Below are 25,460 nucleotides of genomic sequence, written 5' to 3'. Positions count from 1 at the left end.
ATAATAATGTATCCTATATTTGCCTGGTAATTTATGCTCAATTATATGGGGGAAATTACATTAATTCAATGGCAACGGGGGGAATGTAATTGCATGAGAAGCAGGAAATTCAGAGTTAACCTTAATTCTGCCCTTTTGCATTTTCCAATCACAATCGGATCCTTCTGTACAGGACTGCAGAGCACAGGTATCCAGAATTGGGTGTTGAGTTCAGGGTAAGCGCAGGAGGCCCCGGGAACCCTGCTTCGTGTTGAAGGAAGATGGTTGTCCTGCTCCCAGTGGGCTGCGATCCTGGAGCACCTGCCTCTTCCCACCTCAGAGCTCAGGCCTGTAGGCAACAGAGCCGTGAGCTGCCAGCGCTGCTGGGGATGACAGGCCCAGGGCGTCTTGGGCATCTCTAAGACATGGGGCCTGCATTCCCACAGGCTATGGGAATGTCTTTCTACAGCGTTCGGTATTCTTCTGTTCTGTGCTTCATCCCATTCAAGACAGCAGGTCTCATCCAAGCAGTCTCTGTACCATCTATCCATGGAATTCACCCACTGGCCCTTCTGCCTCCTGCCACAGATTCCATCTTTACCCATGAAACACCAGTTTTCCTGTTTCTTTTCATAAACTGGCAGATACCTCTAGAGTGGACTTATGACAGAAGCTTTTTCCACTTTCTACAGCACCAGAAAATAAAAAGAAAAATGTCTCTTATGATTATTCCTTCCTGCACCACCTCTTTTCGATTCTTTCATCTGTCTTCTTTCTTTCCTTCAGCGTATTGGCAGTTTTGTGAAAGCGACTTACAGATCTTATTCGAACAAGGAGGACATTTTTCACAGCTGATTCTAGAATCATTTGACAAAGTTAGCTAGCAACAAATAGTGGGGGCCCCAGTTTGTCACCTCTGCAGGAGGCCTGAAAACAAATGAAAACCAAAGCCCACCCCTACTCCCCAAAATCTACTGATAAAACAATAGAATTTTTTGAATCTATGAAGGGGATGAAATTCTATCTGGACCCTTGGCAATGGTTATAAGCCCACACACCTGTCAGAAAATACATTCCTTCAGAATTTTTTTCATTTCCTACTCTCCTAATAATCTATATGCCAGTCAGGTCCGTCGCATACAGCTTGTTTTGATTAACACCTAATAACACTAAATTAAGCACTACACATTTTTTAAAAACTAACACTGATTTTGGCACATGGCTAATTTGGTAACTATTTTTTAGTCCTGGTGAAAGGATTCAACAGAAAGCAGGTACATGTAGATTCTACTGGATAAACTGACATCGGCTTGACTATTACATGGGGCTAGCAATTTCTGTCAAGTATTTTATGAATAATTATCATGTTCATGGGGAAGGGGTGGGAGGTAGTAGAGGCAAAACAAAATATTGAAGGAAGGATAGGATTGGCAGGATAAGCACTGAGAAGAAATGAAATTGTCAGGAAGAAGTCATTGTTAACACTCAAGAGAGGGCTTTTGCGGGGGCCAGAAAGATGGTAATATTGGCCGGGCGCGGTGGCTCACGCCTGTAATCCCAGCACTTTGGGAAGCCAAGGCGGGCAGATCATGAAGTCAGGAGATCAAGACCATCCTGGCTAACACGGTGGAACCCCATCTCTACTAAAAATATATAAAAAATTAGCCAGGCGTGGTGGCGGCACCTGTAGTCCCAGCTACTTGGGAGGCTGAGGCAGGAGAATGGCGTGAACCTGGGAGGCGGAGCTCGCAGTGAGCCGAGATTGTACCACTGCACTCCAGTCTGGGTGACAGAGTGAGACTCCATCTCAAAAAAAAAAAAAAAACAAAAGAAAGATGGTAATACTGAAATGCTGGACAGGGAGAGCATTTGGAAGGGAAAAGATTAAGATGTAAATTGGAAAAGGAAGAACTTTAGGGACTTCCAAGTAAAGAAACTGGACCATAGACCTTCATCATCAATAACTAACTAGCAATTTACACAAAAACACAAATCATTAAAGAAATTAAAAACTTAACCAGCAGCATTCAAACAAGGACAGCCTCATGGGATGAACTTCAAAAAGACGCAACTAAGAAAGAAATCTGAGATTCAAACACAGCTTCTAACTCTCCCTCTGCACCGACCCCCAGCCTCATGCTTAGCAGTAGCAGTACTGATGAACTGCACAGACCCTGCAAATTCTCACAAATAGCCACGTATTTGGGGAAAAACAGGAATATCTTTATCTTTCTTCTTTTTTGCCTGTGGAGGGGCTGGAAGTGTTTGCTGGCAAGAGACAAGCAAAACGTGGGGAATAAACAACTGAGGACGACTCTCTGGTGAGCTGCTCACGTTCTAGGGCTGTCACCTAAACTGCAGGAACAATATTAATTGAGGGGACACCCGCAGTGGGAAAAAGCTACACCCATGTTAGGTCACAAGAATCTTGGCAGGGGACATTTAACAAGTTTTCAAGAGCAGCCCAGCCAAATTTTCCTAACAAAGGCCGTATACAACTCCAGTGGAGCTTCACTCCTCCTCCCCTCTATACATAACATCCAAGTTCCAAACTGTAGCTCAGAGGGAGAGAAAAACAGGCATAGGGTAAGTTGGAAAAGGAATCAAAGATAACGTTCCAATACATATGAGAATAAACGAAAGGTCAGGAGAGTGCTACCCAAGCTGAGAATGAGCAAAAAGAAACGTATGGCAACCATGCAAACTAACACAACAACTCACAGAGAGAGAGCAGCACGACACATGAAAGACAAGGAATCCCGCCTTGAAGAAAACGTAATCCAAGGAATAGAAGAAAATGCTCCATGAATACTTTACACTATAAAATAAATTAACAACTACAGAAAAAATAAGAACATAAATTTGGTAAAATGAAAGCTCAAAGATAAGTTGACAAAACAACAAAATGAGATGAACATAGCGATTTCATGGCAAAGGCAATACATTAAGGACCAGTACAAGAGCACTAATAAAATAGAAACAGCATGGAAAAGAACAGACATTAAGGAAAATAACACTAATAATAAAGGGGTTGCTTGGGATTAAGACAGGTCATGAAGAAGAAAAAGATAAACACAACTGGAAAATAACAGGTATAGAGGACAAAGACGATATAACACAAGGATAACTGGTAACCTTGAAATCCAGAACCCTGCAAGGGGGAAAATGAATTCAAAAATACAATGAAGACATACTCATTGAAAGAAGAAAGAATAGAATTTAGGACTAAAATTAAAATGCACACTATTTTTCCAGGGGGAAAAAGGATAGAAAACCATAGACGTCAAGCCATTTCCTGATAAAATTTCTAAACTTCAAAGACAGGGAAAAAATTCTTCCGTCATTTAAGAAGTATAAAGGGGAAAAAGTAGATTGACTGTAAAAGTTTCCACAGCAGGATTCAATGCCAGAAAGCAGCTGAGCCATGTCTAAAAGTTTTGAGGGCAGGATAATATAACCCAAGAATATTATGTCCAGTCAGTTTATAATTCAAATATAAAGACAACAGGCAAGCATTCTTAGGCAGTAAGAACTCAGAAATCATAGAGCCTGTGAGTCTGCAACTTGAACACAAATTTGATAATGAAATTCATCCAGCAAAGAGCTCAATCAAAATAAAATATTCATGAAAAAAAGGTAAAATAACTGGTGGTAAATACTGAAATCCTTTAACAAGCCAAGATTACACAACTGTGAAAATTATGGTCATAGTACATTTTGTAAATGAAGTAAACCTTAATATATAAAAATAATAATTAAGAAAAATTTAGAATTAAGGGGAAAGTAAAGTACATAACTATGTAATTCCTCATCTTTTTTTTTTTTTTTCTCCTTTCCCTAAGACGGAGTCTTGTTCTGTCCCAGGTTGGAGTGCAATGGCATGATCTTGCCTCTCTGCAACCTCCACCTCCTGGGTTCAAGCGATTCTCCTGCCTCAGCCTCTTGGGTAGCTGGGATTACAGGCGCCCGCCACCACGCCCAGCTAATTTTTGTATTTTTCGTAGAGACGGGGTTTCACCATGTTAGCCAGGCTGGTCTCGAACTCCTGACCTCATGATCTATCTGCTTCGGCCTCCCAAAATCCTGGGATTACAGGCATAAGCCATCGTGCCCGGCCAATTCCTCATCTTTTACAGTAGTGAATAAACTGATGTTTTCTAAAAGTGAAATATATAAGTAAAGGGAAAAAATAATTTCAACCTCCTAATTCTTTTATAATTATGTTTCTTAACCATAGAAAATTATTTTAGAAAATAATCTTTCTTACATTTATCTTAAGTTTGGGAAGTTATCTCTAGTTGCTTTTTCATTCATTAAATTCAAGTAAGAGAAAATTTAAAACATTTCATTAAAACGCACATATAATATATTCCTATTTTTATAAAATTATTTCTGTCCAGTGACATCAATGTCTGTATACATGCATATACCATATATACATATATACACAGATACATGTATATACATCATGTATAACATATAAACATTGAGGGATAAATAGTATGATTTCTGGAATGTCATTCACACAATATTAATTATAGGTATTTCTGGGTGGTGGGATTTTGAGTAATGTTTCACATTCTTTGTATTTTTCTGCATTGCTTATAATTTTTTATAATGAGTATATGCCAGTTGGAAAAGCAATAATTTCCAAACTTAATACAAAGCTACAGTAATCAAGACAATATGATACTAGCACAAGAATAGAAATAATGATTAATGGAATCGAATTGGGAGTCTAGAAGTAAATGCTTACATTAATGGTCAACTAATTTTTGGCAAGGGTACAAGGCAATTCAATGGAGGGAAAGAACAGTCTTTTTAACAAATGGTTTATGGGACAACTGGATATTCGCATGCAAAAAAAAGGAGTTGGACTGTAATCCTCACAACATATATAAAAATTAATTCATCACACCTGTAATCCCAGCACTTTGGGAGGCCGAGGCAGGCGGATCACAAGGTTGGGAGATCGAGACCATCTTGGTTAACACGGTGAAACCCCGTCTCTACTAAAAATATAAAAAACTAGCCAGGTGTGGTGGCGGCGCCTGTAATCCCAGCTACTCGGGAGGCTGAGGCAGGAGAACAGCGTGAATCCAGGAGGCGGAGTTTGCAGTGAGCCGAGATCGCGCCACTGCACTCCAGCCTGGGTGACAGAGCAAGACTCCGTCTCAAAATAAATAAATAAATAAATAAATAAATAAATAAATAAATAAATAATTCAAAACAGATCAGAAAACTAAATATAAGAGCTAATGCAATAAAACTCTTAGAAAAAAAACATAGGAGTGAATCTTTGTGACCTTTAATTAAGCCAGTTTCTTAGTTATGACACTTAAAGCACAATAAACCAAAGAGAAAACAGATACATTGGACTCATCAAAATTAAAAACTTTTGTGCTATAAAGGACACCATCAAGAGAGGAAAAACACAAAACATAAAATAAAACAAAATATTTGAAAATCGTATCTCTGATAAGGGACTTACATCCAAAATAAATGAAGTCCTCTGAAAACTCAAGAACAAGAGACAAATAATCAAAATTTTAAAATCAGCAAATAATCTGAACAAAGATTTCTCCAAAGAAGAAATGGCCCATAAGCACATAAAAAAATGCTCAAAATCATTAGCCATCACAGAATGCAAATCAAAACCATCATGAGCTATAATTTCACACCCACTCGGATGGCAATAATAAAAAAATCCAGAGGGCATTAGGTGTTGGCAAGTGTGTGAAGAAACTGGAAGCCTTGTGCATTTCTGGTGGGAATGTAAAATGGCCCAGTCAATATGGAAAGAGTATGGCAATTCTCCAAAACGCTAAACATAGAATTATTGTATAAGCCAGCAATTCCACTTCTGGGTATATACTGAAAATAACTGAAAGCAGGGACTTGAACAGATATTTTATACACTAATGGTCATAGCAGCATTATGCACAATGGCCAAAAGATGAAAAAAATGCAAATGTTCATGAAGGAATTAACGGGTGAACAAAATGTGGTATATGCATGCAATGGAGCATTCAGCTTTAAGAAGGGAAGAAGTTCTGGCACATGTGCAACCTGGTGACCTCTGAAGACACTGTGCTAAGTGAAGTCAGCCACACACAAAAGCACAGATACTGTGTGGTTCCACTTACATGAGGTACCTAGAGGAGTCAAACTCAGACAGACAGAAAGCAGAATGGTGGTTGCCAGGGCTGGGGGAGGAAAGAATGGACGGCTATCATGATGAAATATTAATAGTATGGGAGATGGACGGTGGTAATGATTGCACAAAAATATGAATGTACTTAATGCCACTGAACTGTGAACTTAAAAATGGCTAAAATGGTAAATTTTGTTTTGTATATTTTATCACAATTAAATGAAAATTAAAATAAAAAAAGGAAGTACTGATACATGCTACATGAACCTTGAAAACATTATGTTAAGAAAGCCAGGCACAAAAGGTCAAAGCATATGATTATTTTATGTGAAATGTCCAGAACAGGCCAATCCATAGAGACAGAAAGCAGATTAGTGGTTATGTAGGGCTGGGGGAGTAGAAATGGGGAAATGACAGCTAATGATTTCTTCTGGGTTTGGTGAATATGTACTAAAATTAGATAATGATGATGGTTGAACAGTCTTGTGAATATACCAAAGACCACTGACTTGTAGACTTTCAAAGGGTTAACTTTATGGTATGTGAATTTTATCTCAATAAAGTTGCTATGAAGAAACAATGAAGTTATTCAAAACAGATAAACAGGCTGGGTCTGGTGGCTCACACCTGTAATCCCAGGACTTTGGGAGGCCGAGGCGGGCGGATCACCTGAGTTCAGGAGTTCGAGACCAGCCTGGCCAACATGCTGAAACCCCATCTCTACTAGAAACACAAAAATTAGCTGGGCATGGTGGTGAGTGCCTGTAATCCCAGCTACTCGGGAGGCTGAGGCGGGAGAATCGCTTGAATCCAGGAGGTGCAGGTTGCAGTGAGCTGAGATCACACCGCTGCACTCCAGCCTGGGCGACAGAGTGAGAATCTGTCTCCAACAACAACAACCAACAAAAAAAGAGAGAAGCAAATGAAGAACTGAACGGTTTGGTTCAGACAGCAGTAAGAGTTCCATGGGAAGTGAAAATCAAAACCTCCAAAGCCAAGGTAAATACAACGCACGTATTTGACACTGCAGCCTCTTGGTGAGAAGTGGCTTCAAGCAGCAGGAATTTGTACTAATCTGTCAACCAAGCACGTAAGACTTTGAACCAGTTTTTCGAATTGCCTTTCCAAATACATGCTTGGGAGGATTTTCCCCACACCCAATACAAGAATAAAAAGAACACAGAGGAACAGCCGTCGGTCTTGCTACGCTCATGTGATTCTTCCACCTGTGTTCAGATTACACGTGCACATCCTTTACATCTAACGTTGCAGATAACGGGACTCGCAGCTGTATATGAGCACAATGATCAAACATGAAAAAGCTCCACTAGTCCAACCTATGCTGAGGATGCATCGCCTATTTTCTATTAGTTATGAGCGTCGTTTTTCAGAGTCTGCCACTCCTTGTTAACTTCCTTGCTACGTGCTGCTTGGCCCCAAACCCAGATGAGCTGACAGGGTCTCTCTCTGATAGTTTTGTGGCCAGGCTGTCTGCATATTTCAGTGTATCTTGTTATTAATCTATTGATCAGATATTTATGGAGTACCTACTGTGTGCCAATCACGTGCTAAGTACTGGTGAAATAGAATGGTCTGGCCTTGTTGGGCATATACGTAGAGTGGAGGAGAGAGAAAAGAAACAAATAGCCCCCTAATGAAAATATCATTACAGACAATGGCGATGACAATGAGGGCTATGGAAAGGCAAAGGGGTGGCACGCGTGGGCCTGGATGCAGATCTGTTTAGCCGGCGAACTTGGAGGCTGTGGCATTCAAACTGAAACTAGAAGGTAAGAAGGTGGCGATCTTCCAAAGGTAAGTCCAGGTAAAGGGGACGGCAGGATTGTTTTATGTTTGTGTTTAAGGTCACTTAAACTATCCACATCGCTGTGGACGAGACAGCTTTGGGTCACAGTTTATTTCAGAACTACAGCGAGATCACCCTCCCTAAAGCAACCACTTTCTTTGTGTCCATTTCATTAACTTCCTATTTTTCCCACTGCAATAAGTGGGAAATCTTTTCCCTACTCTTTAATACTGGCATAATCTAATCTTCACGTGCCATACCCCCTCCAATCATACATCATGGACTCATGAGGATCCACAAATTACCTGGGAAAGAATCAGCTGTCCATGAAATGCGTGCACAAATTTTCTTAAAAATGAAAAATAGGTTTCATCTCCAAGTCTTTCGGCAAGAAACCGAAGAAGGAAGTAGCCCTGGAAGAAAGAAAGAAAGAAGAGACAGAAAAAGAGGCCTGCCATGAGTTCGTAAAAAAATGGTTACGTAGTCAGCCCTACCCAGCCCACAGTCACTTGTGCATCTAGAATGTGCTGTCCTACCCGTCCCTGGCTGCCCTTTCCATTGTCACCAGGAAGGCTTGGCTTGGAAATTAATTAGCTCTCAACTCCTTTGTTAATGTTGTCATCATTTCTGCTTGGACTTGGTTCACATGAAGCCTCGTTGTCCAACGCAGACGAAAAGAGAAGAGAGACCCGGCTCTTCTCTACTCCAGCTACCAGGAAAGGCCTTTACAACAAAAAACACTTTCTTCTCACCCATGGCTTTCAGCTGGAACCTGACAGCAATGTGAGAGTTCTGCTCCTCAGGCAGGGGGAACAGAGGTACAGGACAGGGAATATTTCAGCCTTTTTTCATTCAGTCTTTCCTAACACGGTCTCCTTTTGGGGGCATGAAGTGCTTTAATTACTGAACCCTCAGATATCATTACAGTATTTTCGCCTCGGTCATGTCACTCATCATTATTGTTTAACTGGATAGCCTAAACAGCGCTGCACCACAACTGGCTTCTGCAACTGAGAGGTGCTTACCTTTAAATAATGCACCTGCATGAAGATCTTCTCCGGATTGAGTCCATGCTTGATAACAGATGCTCCTGAGTCACTTGTGTGGCCAGTTTTGTCTTTATTGGGTCTAAAATGATTCAGTAACAGTTTATTTAAGTATAGCACATTCTTAAGTAATCAGGCCATAAGAGCATCTTATTTCTTATTTTCAGAGTTGCTCAATATCATCCTGATACTATTCAATAGTACCAGGTATAATTTAGAACAGTTTGTATGACATACTCATCTACTGAATAAGGAGGGATTTATATTTGGGTTGGGAACCTGAAGTTGGCTACTGACAAATATTTTACAACAATGTATCCAAAATTAAAGCCTGCCAGACCCTCAAGGGATCTCAGCTCCACTGTGAATTATCCAAGAACAGACACCCTTTTCTGATGACAGACAGGGAAATGCAATGGAAAATGAAGCTTTACTTGGAAAAGTAAAGAACTTATATATCTTTCAAAAAATTGTGAAAGCCTCAATCAATGTTATCCACTTCTCTGGATGTGCATTTAGTAATTAAGTCTCCTTTAATAAATATTTGTACTTTCCACCCATATTAGAATGACAAAAACAAACAGGTCACAGAAGCTCATGTTTTTAGAACAGGTGGGGACATCAATAATCACATACTTCAACTTCCTCATTTCACACATGAGGTAAACTGAGGCACACAGACGTTAGGTCTACACTAAGTTTGTCCAACCCATAGCCCACGCGTGGGCCACATGTCGCCCAAGATGATTTTGAACGCAGCCCAACACAAATTCATAAACTTCTTAAAACATTACGAGATTTTTTTGTGATTTTTTTTCTTAGCTTATCAGCTGTCATTGGTGTTAGTGTATTTTATATATGGCCCAGGACAATTCTTCTTCTTCCAGTGTGGCCCAGGGAAGCTAAAAGATTGGACTGGACAGTCATGGTCCACTCAAAGTCTTATGCCTTTTTTTTTTTTTTCTTCGAGTCAGGGTTTCACTCCCATCAACCAGGCTGGAGTGCAATGGTGCGATCTTGGCTCACTGCAACCTCTGCCTCTTGAGCTCAAATGATCCTCCTGCTTCAACCTCCCAAGTATCTGGGATTACAGGAGCCCGCCACCGTACCCAGCTAATTTTTATATTTTTTGTAGAGATGGGGTTTCGCCATGTTGGCCAGGCTGGTCTCGAACTCCTGAGCTCAAGCCATGCGTCCACCTCAGCCTCCCAAAGTGCTGGGATTACAGGCATGAGCCACCACGCCCAGCCTTATGCCTTGTTTTGATTTGTAGTGACATTAGGACTGAAACCAGTGACTCCTTATTATCCGTGAAGATCTTTTCCGCTAGGCTCTATGGCTTTAACATTTTAAATATGTTAAATAAAATGTCACAGATCCTTTGAGCCATCTAGCAAAGATGTGTGCAGTGTTACAGTATAGCTTCAACAGCTAGCTAAAATCAGAATAAGTGAGGAGGTATGTACAGCTTTCGGATGTTCTACAACCGGCCACTCACTGGACCCACACTGAGGAGCGCTGTGTGGAGGCGAAGGAAGGCACCACAAGAGGGTTGGTGCATCAGAAAAGCAAGGGGTTATTTTAAAAGGTAGCGTGGTGGTGCGGAAGGTACGCGGCCTTTGGAATATGAGACCTAGTTTAGACTAGCAGCCTTCCTTCTTCCCACCCGTTACTTACTAACCTTCATTTACTCACGTGCGAAATGGGAATAATCCTACCCACCTTCCCAGATCCTGCGGAGAATAAGTGAAATAATACATCGCAAAGCCCCTAACAAGGGCCGGGGACACAGAAATTACCTACTAAACTTAACAAACTATTCCATTTGAGCACACAGGATCCCTGATTAGGTCTTAGCTGAATATTCTGGGACATTATCCCGGCAGACACAAGGCAGAGTCAGCAGATACCTAAAGGAAAGATGATGATGAAAACCATCAGGCCGGGCGCGGTGGCTCAAGCCTGTAATCCCAGCACTTTGGGAGGCCGAGGCGGGTGGATCACGAGGTCAGGAGATCGAGACCATCCCGGCTAACATGGTGAAACCCCGTCTCTACTAAAAATACAAAAAACTAGCCGGGTGTGGTGGCAGCGCCTGTAGTCTCAGCTACTTGGGAGGCTGAGGCGAGAGAATGGCGTGAACCCGGGAGGCGGAGCTTGCAGTGAGCCGAGATCACGCCACTGCACTCCAGCCTGGGAGCACAGCGAGACTCCGTCTCACAAAAAAAAAAAAAAAAAAAAAAAAGAAAACCATCAGAGCTAACTGCATACTTTCCATTTTTCTACTTGATCCCTGACTTACCTACATGCCCACACTTGTAAGAATAACTAATCCATTTCATCTTCATTTAAGACTCCCCTGAAAAGAACAGCTTTTTTCACTGCTCTCAGGTTTGTCCTGCCATGCCGTGTTTCTGTAAGAAAGCCACACTAGCCTTGATAAGGAAAGCCCATCACCCCGTCTGGGGGAGGAAGACTCCCCAGGCGTCAGGGTGGACTCAGAGGAGGCTGCCCGGCCCCAGCACAGCAGAGCTGCCGCGAGTCTCTTTTGCCCTTGAGCCCTCAATTGACGCTGCTCGAAGGGCAGGAACGCAGAAGAATGATGTAAATCTCTGCTAGAAGGCTGGCGTCCAGGCTCCAGTTCCCAATGACGCCTTCAGTTGCTGTTTTTTCCTTTGCCTAAAAATGTCCTTCCCGAAAGCATCCCTCTCTCTCTTCCTCCATCCTCTCCAAATGAAGAAGCGCTCAAGAAAATTCTTCCTGCTGACAGCATTGAAAGCCAACATACAAGTCCCCAAGAGATTCCTCTGGTAGCAGCTTGGTGTGGAGAGGGCAGTGCACAGGCAAGCTCTGCAAGAAATCAGAGGGGCTGGTTTCCAGGAGGAAGAGACACTCCGTGAACGGAAACAGGAAACCTCCACCTCTGTGCTACTCTGGCTCTCACAACGCCATGAATACCAGGTCTGGGTAGAGGGACAGAGTTCAGGAGAGAGCAGATGAGCTACAGCCACACGCAGGGACACAGACAACTCTCTCAGGTCAGTCAAAGGAGGCAGGCCCACGAAGCGTACATACAAACGTACAAGTCCATGTCAATGGAATCCAAGAACAGTCAAAACTGACCTTTGGGGACAGAGATCAGAATAACGGTCACCTTGGGAGAGAGCACTGACAGAGAGCAGAGAAATGGGAAGGTTTCTGAGATGCTGGGAACATTCTATAGATTGATCTGAATGTACTTTCATGGGGATAAATCATAAAAATCCTTTGAGGCATCTAGCAAAGACTTGTGCACTTTAATGCATTATGTTACGCTTCATTTAAAAACTGAAGAGATGCACATACAGCACACACTTGTGAGCAGGAAAGGCAGACAGTCTAGCTGCTCATGTGCTGCGCGCACATGCCTAGGATGAACTAGGCCCAATGCACCTGAGGACCAATGAAAAAAAATTTTTTAAATGACAATGTGAGGCAGGAAGGACTGCGGCAAATCCAAGTGATCGGTCTCCTCCCATTCTCATTTGCCTTCTTCCTTGCCACTTGTATGACTGAATCTGAAAAGCTAATGCTCATTTTCTATTTTTTTTAATTCTTTTTTTTTATTATTATTATACTTTAAGTTCTAGGGTACATGTGCACAACGTGCAGCTTTGTTACATAGGCATACGTGTGCCCTGTTGGTGTGCTGCACCCATTAACTAGTCATTTACATTAGCTCATTTTCTAAGTGGCCCCTGCAGCTGTGGACAGCCAGGGCACTTAGTCCAGGCCAAAGAGACAAAAGCAGATGCCTGCTGGGACTGCATGTGGGGTGGGGTTCTGGGAAAGCTTTTGCTTTCCTTACGAAGGGGGAAACCGTAACTGCTACCACACCTCTTCCCCACAGGCATGGCGGATGGGGCTGGGACAGCAACCATGAGGCAGCAAACCAGCACTGTGGAGAGCAGCATGGACTGAAGGAAGCCAAACAGTCTTTAATGGCATCGTTCTGCTCCTGGCCAGCCTGGGGCTGCCTGCCTTCTGACTTTTTATTGTGTATGAAAGATAACTACCATTTGTTTAAGTCAACCATTGCTTTATTGCTGCAATAATTGTAGCCAGATTCGTTTCTAACTGGACTAGTACTAACAGCTAGCTATCCTCTGTGCCAGGTACTCTGCCAAGCTCTTCTTATTATGCATCACACCCTCTTCCGTCATAAGATCCTGATGAGACCAGATCCTGATTATACCCATTTAAAAGCTAAAGAAAGTGAGTCCTAGAGAAGACCACAAAACTGGTTAGTGGCAGAGTCGCGGCAAGAACCCGGGTCCACAGAACGCCGAAGTGCTTGCTACACTCTGGGGCCTCCCCAAGGTCCAGGTCCCCATCTTGGCTGTGCCAAGTACTAACTGGAGAACCTCAGACAAATGGCTCACCCCACCTGTGAAGTCTGCAGTGAGGCTCAGGTCCTGTGGAAGCATTCCATAAATCAAAAGTGTTCAGTGTCTCTTAGACATTACACTCTGGTGTTTATTTCTTTGGCTGGAATACATGGAATGTGAGAGATCAAGTTACCAAGGTCGTCTGGGCTCAGATGCCCTTGGTTTCTGTTGTACCTGGCACCAAATGCAACAACTGAGATTGACGTGCCCTTTCCCGTCCCCACGCCTTCCTCTTCCACCGCAACCACAGAGGCAATGTGGATATTTAAAGAGCGGGCAGGTGGCCGTGATATTTGATATCTAATGATTTGATTTGGAATTGAGCCTCCTGAAGAAAGGTCCAATCCTGCAGCATAACCCCAAGGGTGGGATTTGGGAAAATGCCTCTGAACAGTTCTCTAGCATGTCAGCTGGGTCTGAACACACCCCCCCCTCCCGCTGCTCTGCCCCCGCCCGGACGGGCCACCCAGCAGTACTCTCTTCCTCTCACGCTCCCGGCAGTCAGCATGAGCGTTACCAGAGTCTTCATCTATAAACTTTCTGCTGCCAGGCCTGAGCCAGGGACTAAGCACACCAGAAACGAGACAGAAGGGAATTAATGAGCATTTCAACATCTCAGTGTCTCTGTGAGTCGCAGCTGCCCCACCAGGTTTGACAGCTTTGAGAACAGGGCCTCACTCACCCTGCAACAATGGAGCAGGTGAAATCTGACCCTTGGGTAGAGACTGGCCTGACAGTGCACATGTGAGCCCCAGATGCACAGGTGAGACCCGCAGGGGAAGCAGCAGGACACACTGGGTGAGGGCTTGGACCCAAGTCTCTCCACTGCCACATGACCTTGAGCATGAGCCCCATGCCGCCCAGCTCCCTTATCTGTGAAAAGGGGACAGTCAGAGTCACTGGGGCAGCTCCCAGGGCTGAGTGGCACCGGAGCACTCAGCCAGAGCTCCTCCTGGCATTCAGTAGCTCAGTGTAAATGTGGCTATTATCTGTGTTCTGTGTTCTGACTGAGGCTCCAGTAGCATCAACTAAACCTTCCTCTGACAGGCAGAGACATGAAGACATGGTGCCGTGGGGGAGACCTGGGGCGGGGGGACACAGGAACTCACTCCACTACTATAGTAACTCCTTGGGAGTCTAAACCTATTCCAAAATGAAAAGGTTTCAAAGACACCACGCACAAATGTAGCCTATACTCTCCCGTGGTGAGATCACTGATTTTGAATGCAAACCCTTTAAGGGCTGGTCTTTAAGCTTGCTCCCTGACTCATCACCATCAGAAAACAAATAAAAGAAACAACAAATTTCAAGAGCCACGAAAAATACTACTAAGCTAGGTCTGGGCATGTTCCTTACACACTCATCCCCTTGATCTACACCACACCACGAAAATACCTCTGGGTAAAAAGTGAAGGCAGAATGATGAAAGCACAGGAATTCTCTCTTCACTGTTTGTTTTCGGTGACAATTTTCCTATCTATAAACTGTGAATAATGAACACTTGCCACTGACTAGCATTTGCCGTGCTACCAAAAGGTTGTGAATAAACCTTTAACTAATAAATCCGTATTGTATCAACGCCGCTGGTATTTGGCAGATGTGGCTGTCTGTATGCTTTTCAAAATGGATTTAACAGGTACCCAGCAGGAAGAGCTTCCCCACAGGACCATCAGCCTGCAGCAGACACAGAAGGATGTTCCTCTGCTGTTGAAAAAGGCAATTGCTAAGATGATTTAAGACAGAAGGAGGACCCCTCTGAGGAGCCACGGGAACATAAAGGAGGCTTATTCTGTCCTCCTGAGACTGGAAGGACCTGGTGGTGGGGACTGACAGAAGTCTCAGGGTCCCAGGTCAGCTGCCAATGAAGGTGATAAGGAGAAACTCTCTAGCTTGCAGAACTGTGGAATATGCAAACAAACGCCACACATTTTAATAACCAGGGTAGGAAAATCAAAGATGAAACTCAGAAAAGCGGCCGGGCGCGGTGGCTCAAGCCTGTAATCCCAGCACTTTGGGAGGCCGAGACGGGCGGATCACGAGGTCAGGAGATCGAGACCATCCTGGCTAACACGGTGAAACCCCGTCTCTACTAAAAAATACAAAAAACTAGCCGGGCGAGGTGGCGGGCGCCTATAGTCCCAGCTACTCGGGAGGCTGAGGCAGGAGAATGGCGGGAACCCGGGAGGCGGAGCTTGCAGTGAGCTGAGATCCGGCCACTGCACTCCAGCCTGGGCGCCAGAGCGAGACTCCGTCTCAAAAAAAAAAAAAAAAAAGAAACTCAGAAAAGCAACGAGTATCAACACAAAACCAAAAATGTCCTCAGGTCTTGACTGCCCATGTATCAGAAATTCCTTTCTGAGAAGCAAAACGCCACATGGAGAAAAAATAAGAAACCCATCAATGCAATGGTCTGAGTGCTATATTGCCTCACTCAACACAACAAGCGATGATCTAGACACATTCTCAAAAGAGACAGAGGAAAACGGAGAGCCAAGACACCCATGTGACTGCACAGGTGGTTTCTGCTAAGAGTGGTTTTCAGAGAACATGGACAATAGTTGAGCAGGACGCTGCAGAAAGGAAAAACCCGCACTACAGAAAGAGAGCTGGGAGGCTGTAAAATGACTGCCAAGAAGGGAAAACTTCAGGATGAGCTAGTGGAGAAGGCCCAGGACAAAAAAAAGGGCTTTGGAGGTGAAGTTGGGAGGATAAGGAAGACCAGGTGCCAAGAGGTGGCAGAAAGAACAGAATGACTCAACTCCCATTTTGATTCAACGTTCCTGCCAAGGAGAATGATTTTCAAGCTACTCATGGCAGAACAAGCGCTGCTATGCGGGAACTGCTGCTTGGTACTGGTAGACAGGGCCCCTTCACCCTTTAAAGGAGTTCCCGTTCCAAGTCCAGGTGAGGGACAGGCTATAGCTCTGAAAGCGTCCACCTGTGATATGTGTGAACCCAGATCTCGGGGGGGATCAATTCACACAGACAATGAGAAGGAAGCTGAAGGAGGTAGACAGCTATACTGATCTGCAAAGATAAGAGATGGGGGGAGGCGCAAAATTTGTGATGACTTTATCGAACAGAGTTTGTGAGCACTTAAAAGAGAAAATGATGAACTACAGGAGTTAGAATGGGATCCTGAGGGCCAATCCCAGAAATTCACTGGGGGATCCTGACTTCTGTAAGGCAGTTAGTAGAACGGATGTGGTGGCGAGCATGCAACGGTGAGCATATGGTAGTTGTTTCGTGGCTTTATAGAAGACTAAAAAACAGAACTCCAAGGGCGTTGATTAATTATTTGCTATAACCTAGACGGAGGTCCTTAGGGCTGTGCCCAAGGAATGGTGACTTATTGGCTTAACGGATTTGCCTGTGAGCTACAGCTGGGAGTCTACCTGGTTGACTGACAGCATCCACAGTCAAGAACAGCAACCACAGGCTGAACTGAGGGTCCAAAATGAATAAGAAGAAAATATCTAATAGAGAGAAAGAATTTTTTAAAAATTAACTGTTTGCCTATGAAAACTACTTGTATATTTAATTTTCTGTAAAGTCAACACGTGGCAGGAGGTGACTGCCGTAGGCTGGGCTGGATCAACAGGAGGACTGCAGATGTCATGGGACTCCCACGGGGGTAGGCGATGTGGAGAGGAGCAGTTAGGAGCTGGGCTCTGGGGTCATACGTGCCTCAGCTTTCACCCCAGTGCTGCTGCTTACCTGCTGTGCAGACAAGGCCAACTTTTTACTATCTCCATGCTCCTGCTTCCTCCTCTATCAAATGGGGAGGACAATGGTACTATGGTACCAGTACTTCTCTCACAAGGCCATTTTGGGATCCAATGAGATCATGTATGTAGAATGCCTAGGACAGTGTCTGGCATATTGAAAGCACTCAAATGATGTTATTAGGGAGGAAAAATGCATGGCACTTGGAAGGGGTAGAACTGCCATGTGTATCACACAGAATGTAAAAATGAAATATGGGGCCGGGTGCAGGGGCCCAAGCCTGTAATCTCAGCATTTCGGGAGGTCAAGGCGGGAGGATCCCTTGAGGCCAGGAGTTCGAGACCAGCCTGGGCAACAAAGCGAGGATGTGGTAGTGCTCATCTGTAGTCCCAGCTACTCAGGAGGCTGAGGTGGGAGGATCACTGAGCCCAGGAGTTCGAGGCTGCAGTGAACTTTGATCGCACCACTGCACTCTAGCCTGGGCAACAGAGAGAGACCCATCTCTTAAAACAATAACAAGAGGCCGGGCGCGGTGGCTCACGCCTGTAATCCCAGCACTTTGGGAGGCTGAGGCAGGTGGATCACGAGGTCAGGAGATCGAGACCATCCTTGCTAACATGGTGAAACTCTGTCTCTACTAAAACTACAAAAAAACATTAGCCGGGTGTGGGGGCGGGCGCCTGTAGTCCCAGCTACTCAGGAGGCTGAGGCAGGAGAATGGCATGAACCCGGGAGGCGGAGATTGCAGTGAGCCGAGATTGCACCACCGCACTCCAGCCTGGGCGACAGAGTGAGACTCCGTCTCAAGAAACAACAAAAAAAAGAATAACAGAAAAGAAACATGGTGTATATATCTGAGTGAATCCAACTGGATGAACCCTTGTCCTTTCTTGTCTGGATGACCCAGACCCAGGGGTGCAGTAACAGTTACACTCCATGCATCATGGGTGGAGCCTCAAAGCGGGCTGTGTTCAGTTTTCACGTCTGGAGAAGACCACTGTCAACAAAGAGAACAACCAAGGACCAACGCCAAGAAAGCGAACGTTCTCCGAGGCACGCAGCACATACGCTAAATTCACCCAAACAGTGGCCTATTGGTCAGGAAAAGAAAGAACCTTCAGATACGTGGATTGTTTGGTGGGAGCTAGGCGCACTCTGTGCACCTCCGGAGGTGAGAGCTAAGAGGACTGCGCAGATGTTACAGGAGGCAGGTGCCAGCCCAGCCTGAGACGGACCATTCTAAGGATCAGGCTCTTCCCACAGGAAGTCTGCTGTTTGCTAGTGCACTGAGACCTGGGTCCTGGAACGGCTCAGGTAGAAGCTGAGTGGCCATCTGTCAGGCACAGGGACGGTTACGCAAAATCGCTTTTAAGGTCCTTTCTGACTCTAATATCTACAATTTTAAGAGACTGTATAGCCCAGAATATATTTAAGTGAAAGCATGTGAAGGAAAACATTATTCATCCATTCAGTAGAGTCAAGAGGTTTGCTACACAGCTTTGGCCTTGCTAAATCAGCATCAAGTGTGGTTTTGATTTTTTTAAAAAACTAAATTAAATGAATTATTTAGAGGAAGCTTAACTGAATTGTATTAAACATATATTGTGAGATAGAATTAACTTTGAGTATAGGATCCAAGCAGTTCAAGGCTTGACTGTACTTTTCACAGGGTTCTGTTTGGGGCGGGGGAGAGTTGTGCAATGTGCTGAGACCAGTCTCCTCATAAGCTGGGTCCACCGATCAGGGTTAAGGTGATCACAGTGACTCAGCTGTAACTCAGGCTGCTGCTCTGCCATACACATTCAGAACACAGGAATACAGAGAACCTGAAAATTACTGGAAGCAAAAGCAGAAAGAATAAAAATGGAAAACTTTTTCTGTATTGCATAAAAAAAAAAAATCACGACTTATTCCGGAAAGAGGCAAATGAGACAAACATCGGCTTCATTTTACAAGAGGAGGCTCGAAGCCCGTTCTGAACACCAACAGCATGTGCAGCGCTGTGTGCTGAGGTAATGGGGAGGATCGCCTCATCCGATGACTCAGCGAGGAGCAGATGGCCCGTGGGAGCCTGAGAAGGACTTTTCCCTCCTCAGCGGAGGACAGCACGGCCCTAGGCACGGGGGCGGCGGCGGCAGTGGTGGAGGGCTTGCCTGGTTTCCAGCCCGGCACATACCAGGATGCACAAGAGGCCGAGTCCTCGGGAGAGGAGCTCTTCTCAGTCTTCCGGCAACAGTGTGCTCTTTGGGCCTCCTGCTTCACACACAGTGCCTCTAACAGTAAGTGTGAGACCACTCACCACAGCATTGGTCGCGAAAGTAGAACACTAGAAACGACCATGATGACGCCCAATGGTTAACAAATGTTTGATGGTTACTAATGGAACATTCATATCTGGGAATACCCACAGCAGTTAAAAAAGCAAAGAATTTGCTGTGTTGATAACAGAACACTAGCCAGGATTCTACTATTAAGTCAAGAGGTTTGCTACACAGCTTTGGCCTTGCGACATCAGCATCAAGTGTGGTTTTGATTTAAAAAAAAAAAACTAAATTAAGTGAGTTATTTAGAGGAAGCTTAACTGAATGGTATTAAACATATATTGGGAGATAGAATTAACTTTGGGAGGTATAGCATGGCGTGGATAAAACACACAGTCCTGTGTGTATACACTTGTGCTTGAGGGATGCTTTCTTGGGAGTGAATTATCATTCCATGGGGTTGTTAAGTCACAGACCCTATGAGATCTTCCGTCTATCCAGCGCTGGAATGGCCCACGGGTCTTACCCAAACCTCGGAGGTCACCAGTTGCCATCTGCCCTAATTTCTTTTTCCATGTCTCCTCCAGACAATTGCTGATCAACCCCACCAGGCTACAGGGGTGCTGTGAGACAGCAGAGAACATCAAACCATTTCCATCAGTCTCTCTCTTTTTTAAAATAATTGCAGCCGGTCGCGGTGGCTCAAGCCTGTAATTCCAGCACTTTGGGAGGCCAAGGCGAGCAGATCATGAGATCAGGAGATCGAGACCATCCTGGCTAACACGGTGAAATCCCGTCTCTACTAAAAATACAAAAAATTAGCTGGGTGTGGTGGCGGCGCCTGTAGTCCCAGCTACTCGGGAGGCTGAGGCAGGAGAATGGCGTGAACCCAGGAGGCAGAGCTTGCAGTGAGCTGAGATTGGCCACTGCACTCCAGACTCAGCGACAGAGCGAGAGTCTGTCTCAAAAAATAAAAATAAAAATAAAAATAATTGAGATGTAATTCACATATAGTGGTTTTTAGTATACTCAAGGTTGTGCAACCTTATGACTTGCACATAAGTTGATTATGTGCAATAAACTTTAGAACGTCATCCACATTAGGATATTTTAATCACCCTAAAAAGAAACTGAATACACACACTGGCAGTCACTCCCCAGTCTCCTTCCCACCTCCACCCAGGCCTTGACCATTAATCTAGAGATTAATTAATCTAGAGACCATTAATCTAGAGATCTCCATAATCTAGAGATTAATGGTCAAGATTAATTTGGGAGATCAGGGTGGGAGGACTGTTTGAGCCTGGTAGGTTACAGCCGCAGTGAGCCATGATCGTGCCACAGCACTCCAGCCTCGGGGACAAGGTGAGACCCTGTCTCAAAATAAAAAAAACACAAAATAAAAAACCTACTTCTTGTCTCTATGGATTTGCCTGTTGTGGGCAGTCCACGTAAATGAAATCATACAGTATGTGGCCTTTTGTGTCCAGCTTTTCCTGCTGAGCATAATGTTTTCAAGGTTCATCCATGCTGTAGCAAATAACAGTACTCTGTTCCTTTTGATGGCTGATTAATATTCCACTGTATGGATGTAACACATTTTGATCATCCATTCATCTGTTGATGGACATTTGGGTTGTTTTCATTTTGGGCTATGATGAATAATACTGTCATCAACATTTGCGTATGAGTTCATTTCTTTTGGTTATTTAGCTAGGAATGGAGTTGCAGGGTTATACGGTCGCTCTATGCACAAGCTTTTGAGGAACTGCCAGGCTGTTTTCTACAGCAGCTGCACCATTTCACCAACAGTGTACACAGGTTCCAATTTTTCCAAGTCCTCACTAATATTTATTATCTGTCTTTTTCACTGTAGCCATCCTAGTAGGTATGAAGTGGTATCTCACTGTGGTCGTGATTTGTATTTCCTGATAGCCAATAATGTTGAACATCTTATGTGCTCATTGGACATCTGTATATCTTCTTTGGAGAAATGTCAGCCTAAATTGACCTTTTTTTTTTGAGATGGAGCCTCGCTCTGTTGCCCAGGCTGGAGTGCAGTGGCACAATCTCAGCTCACTGCAATCTCCGCCTCTCGGGTTCAAGTGATTCTCCTGCCTCAGCCTCCCGAGTAGCTGGGATTACGGGTGCGCGCCACCACGCCGTGCTAATTTTTTGTAGAGATGGGGTTTCACCATGTTGGCCAGGCTGGTCTCAAATTGCTGACCTTAAGTGATATGCCGACCTCAGCCTCCCAAAGTGTTAGGGTTATAGGTATGAGACACCGCACCCAGACAGATTGATCTTTTGTTTTATTTTTTTTTAATTATTATTTTTTGAGACAGGGTCTCACTCTGTTGCCTAGGCTGGAGTGCAGGGGCATGATCTCAGCTCACTGCAACCTCCACCTCCCGGATTCAAACAATTCTCCTGCCTCAGCCTCCCGAGTAGCTGAGATTACAGGTGCCCGCCACCACACCTGGATAATTTTTGTGTTTTCAGTAGAGACGGGGTTTCATCATGTTGGCCAGGCTAGGTCTCAAACACCTGACCTTAAGTGATCCACCCACCTCGGCCTCCCAAAGTGCTGGGATTACAGGCGTGAGCCACCGTGCCTGGCCCAGATTGACCATTTTTTAACTGGGTCATTTGTCTTTTTATTGTTGAGTTGTAAGAGTTCTTTATGTATTCTGAATACAAGTCCCTTATCAGATATATGATTTGCAAATATTACCTCCCATTCTGTAGGTTGTCTTTATTTTCTTGATGGGGTTGTCTGTCACACAAAAGTTTTTAATTTTGATGCTGTCCAATCTACTGATTCTTTTTCCCTTTGGCTGCTTACGCTTTCAGTGTCCAGCATGTAAGAAACTATTGCCTAATCCAAGATCATGAAGATTTACGCCTACATTTTTCCTACTCATTTCATAATTTTAGCTTTTATATTCGGGTATTTGATCCATTTTGATTCAATATGTTATTATCTTTGATGCTACTATAAATGATTTTTTGGTTTTTTTGAGACAGAGTCTTACTGTGTCCCTCAGGCTGGAGTGCAATGGCATGACCCTGGCTCACTGCAACTTCCGCCTCCCAGGTTCAAGTGATGTAAATGAATTTTTCTTAATTTAATTTTCAGATTATTCTTAGTGTATAGAAATACAGCTAACTTTTGTATGTTGATCCTATATCTCACAACTTTACTGAACGTGTTTATTAGCTCTAATTATTTTTTGGAGGATTACTTAGGATTTACTCCACATAAGATCATGTCTACAAATAGAGACAGTTTTACTTCTTCCTTTCCAATCTGGATGCCTTGTGGTTCACTTTTGTGCCTAAGCACCCCGGCTCTAACCTCCAGTACAATACTGAACAGTACGGTCCCTGTTCCTTATTCCTTCTGTCCTTAACTATTGACTTGAAAGGGGCAAGAACTCCTGTAAAGCGGAATTGTACCATCTAGCAGGACGTTCTGCTTTCACGTCTTTGCGGCAGGTCCAGCAGAATACCTGTACAGTTTTGTCATCCATTCTAGATCAAGACTGTTGGCCAAAACACAAACTAAATGGTAGGAAAAGGGGCACAGGAAGCAAGCAAATACTCTGGAGCAAAGTCAGTTTGGCGTTACAGGAGAAAGTGCTCACTGGAGGAGAGCGTCTCTGAATGGGAAACTAACGCTCATTCGCTGAGCGTGTAATGTACATAGTGACTTTTCCGACTGGCTGAGTACAGAAGATATCCTTACGATGGGCAAAGTAAGAGTGGATTATTATGGATTGGCATATGTACATCAATAATTTTGTAGGAAATATTTCATAGTCAAATAGCATTAGAATGAATCAGTGCTACACAGAGCAGCAGTATGGAAGTATGCACGTACACTTACAAAATTTACTTTCCCGATTCACAAGAAAACAGTAGCAGTAATTATCTTTGGGTAAGTGACTACAGAGGTAGTAAATGGAATTTTATACTTTTCTAAACTGTTTGAATTTTCTTACTACGTGCTTTAATTTTTGAAAAAAAAAATTAACCAAAGTTAACTAACTGGTGATTATGAAATGCCTTGCTTTTTCATGTTTTTCTATAACAAAAAAAAGACCCTACTAAATGTTATTGCAAAAATGAAACACCAAGTACTGTAAATACGTAATTAGGGGTCTATGGAGAATTCTCTCCCCCTTGGGAAGACCTGAGTGCTGACTAACCAGGGAATGGTCTGGAAAAACAAAGAGGAAAGGTTATTTGAGTTCAATTATTCAGGACATGCCTGTCATCTTTGCTGTTTAAAGGAGCTGAGAGTGTCCCTCTAACAGGAAACAAACTGAGTGGGCAGCTCAGGCGGGTGGAGTTGGCCTTTGAAACAGGAAAGGGCAGGGTCCGTGTCTGGCTAGTTGAGAGCTCTAAAGGTTTTCAGAAAATGCTGGCATAGGTAAAGCATCCTCCCATCAGGAACAGGTAGAAACACTCTTCACAGCTCGCTTGTTAGTGCATGTGGTTCAAACAAAACAACCAGACAGAGGAGTGGGTGGGGGATCCCACGTGCCTGAGGGATAGAGGGACACACAGTGGAGACCTCAGGAGAGGCGCAGGCCGACGGTCAGGTAGGAACTCTCGAAGGCCATAAAGGCAAGAACTTTCTTCTGCTCTGGACTGTGGTGAGATTACGAACAGAGACGAGTCAGCAGGCACACGAGGGTCGCCCTTCACGGGGGCTGGACTAAATGTAGGTTCCAGAAGGGAAGTGTTAGAAGTGCTGCCTGTTCAGTTCTTACCTCTAGCGATTTGCTTGAGCATCTCTGTTGAACTGTCAGGCTTTTTCCTTTTAAGCCTATGCTCTACGTGTGTGACCAGGCACTCTTGCACTGTTTTTTGTTTTTTTTTTTTTTTTTAACATTCTCTTAATTAGTAAAATTAACTTTTTGAACATTCCAGCCAATTACGTTTGTCAGGAGGGGAGGGAGGTGTTTCCATGTTCTGGCTGGTAAACAGACAGGAGCAGATGCCTTGTGTGGTCCCCAGGGACGGGCGGCAGCAGGGATAGGGGTGGGCCCAGCCCCAGAGCCTTGCGGACATGAGGGGACGAGCCAGGCTGAGGAAATCAGAACAAGCCAGGAGGGGCAGTGGGGCTGGCTGTGGGGGCTGCGTCCTTGTGCCCTCTGCCACTTGACAAACCTCTTCCAAGTGCCGGAGGACACAGATGACAGCATCAACCATGTGTTAAGTATTTACCTGAACTGTAGGAAGTTGCCCTATTCTATTCTATTCTATTCTATTCTATTCTATTCTATTCTTTGAGATGGAGTCTCACTTTGCTGCCCAGGCTGGACTGCAGTCTTAGCTCACTTCAACCTCTGCCTCTCAGGTTCAAGAAATTCTCATGCCTCAGCCTTCTGAGTAGCTAGGAGTATAGGCATGCCACCACGACTGGCTAATTTGTGTATTTAGTGGAGATGGAGTCTCACCATGTTGACCAGGCTGATCTCGAACTCCTGACCTCAAGTGATCTGCCGGCCTCGGCCTCCCAAAGTGCTGGGATTACAGGCATGAGCCACCACACCTGGCCCTGAAAATATTCATTTTAGATCCACCAAAACAGCAATTCCCTGTGATTCACCTTAACACACGTGTTCTAAATGGTGTGCATGTATTCACTGCATTTATTCCTCACGTCCACCTACAAGGTAGAAACTATTGTGTTATCATCCCTGTTTTACAGCTAAGGGGACTAAAGCTAAGTGTGGTTGAGTAACTCTCTCAAGGTCACACAGCAAATGTGTGTAAAGGTTGAGTATTCTTTATCCAAAATATTTGGAACCAGAAGTGTTTCGGACTTCCAATATTTCTGGATTTTGGAATATTTGCATACAAATGAAATATCTTGGGGATGGCACCCAAGTCAAAATACAAATTTATTTATGTTTCATATATAGTTGGTCCTGTCAGTCCTCAGGTTCTCCATGCTTGGATTCAATCAACTGCAGATTCAACCAGCCTCAGATTGAAAATATAATACTCCAGGGATGTGGAACCACCGGATACAAAGGACCAGCTTTC

At 44.1% G+C, this 25,460-nt stretch overlaps 1 protein-coding gene across 17 annotated transcripts in view; it reads right to left on the bottom strand.

Moving 5' to 3' along the window:
* AOPEP (aminopeptidase O (putative)) overlaps positions 1-25,460 on the bottom strand; it is a 383,438-nt gene that overhangs the window by 142,068 nt on the left and 215,910 nt on the right. For 16 of the 17 annotated variants that reach the window (XR_002517756.2, XR_001895427.3, XM_031654785.1 and 13 more), the window contains 2 exons: positions 8,966-9,068; positions 8,246-8,353 (listed from right to left, as the gene is read on the bottom strand). The exons of the other annotated variant lie outside the window; for it this stretch is intronic. Coding sequence is in view for 14 of the 16 variants with exons in the window: in XM_031654785.1 (XP_031510645.1) it covers positions 8,246-8,353; positions 8,966-9,068 (211 nt within the window). In the remaining 2 variants the exon portion in view is untranslated. The remainder of the gene's footprint in view (positions 1-8,245; positions 8,354-8,965; positions 9,069-25,460) is intronic. 17 annotated transcript variants of the gene reach the window in all.

The sequence above is a fragment of the Papio anubis genome, chromosome 13 (genome assembly GCF_008728515.1).
Source record: "Papio anubis isolate 15944 chromosome 13, Panubis1.0, whole genome shotgun sequence".
Taxonomy (NCBI): Eukaryota; Metazoa; Chordata; class Mammalia; order Primates; family Cercopithecidae; genus Papio; species Papio anubis.
Note: the sequence above shows the minus strand (reverse complement) of the source record. Positions and strands in the feature narration are given on the sequence as shown.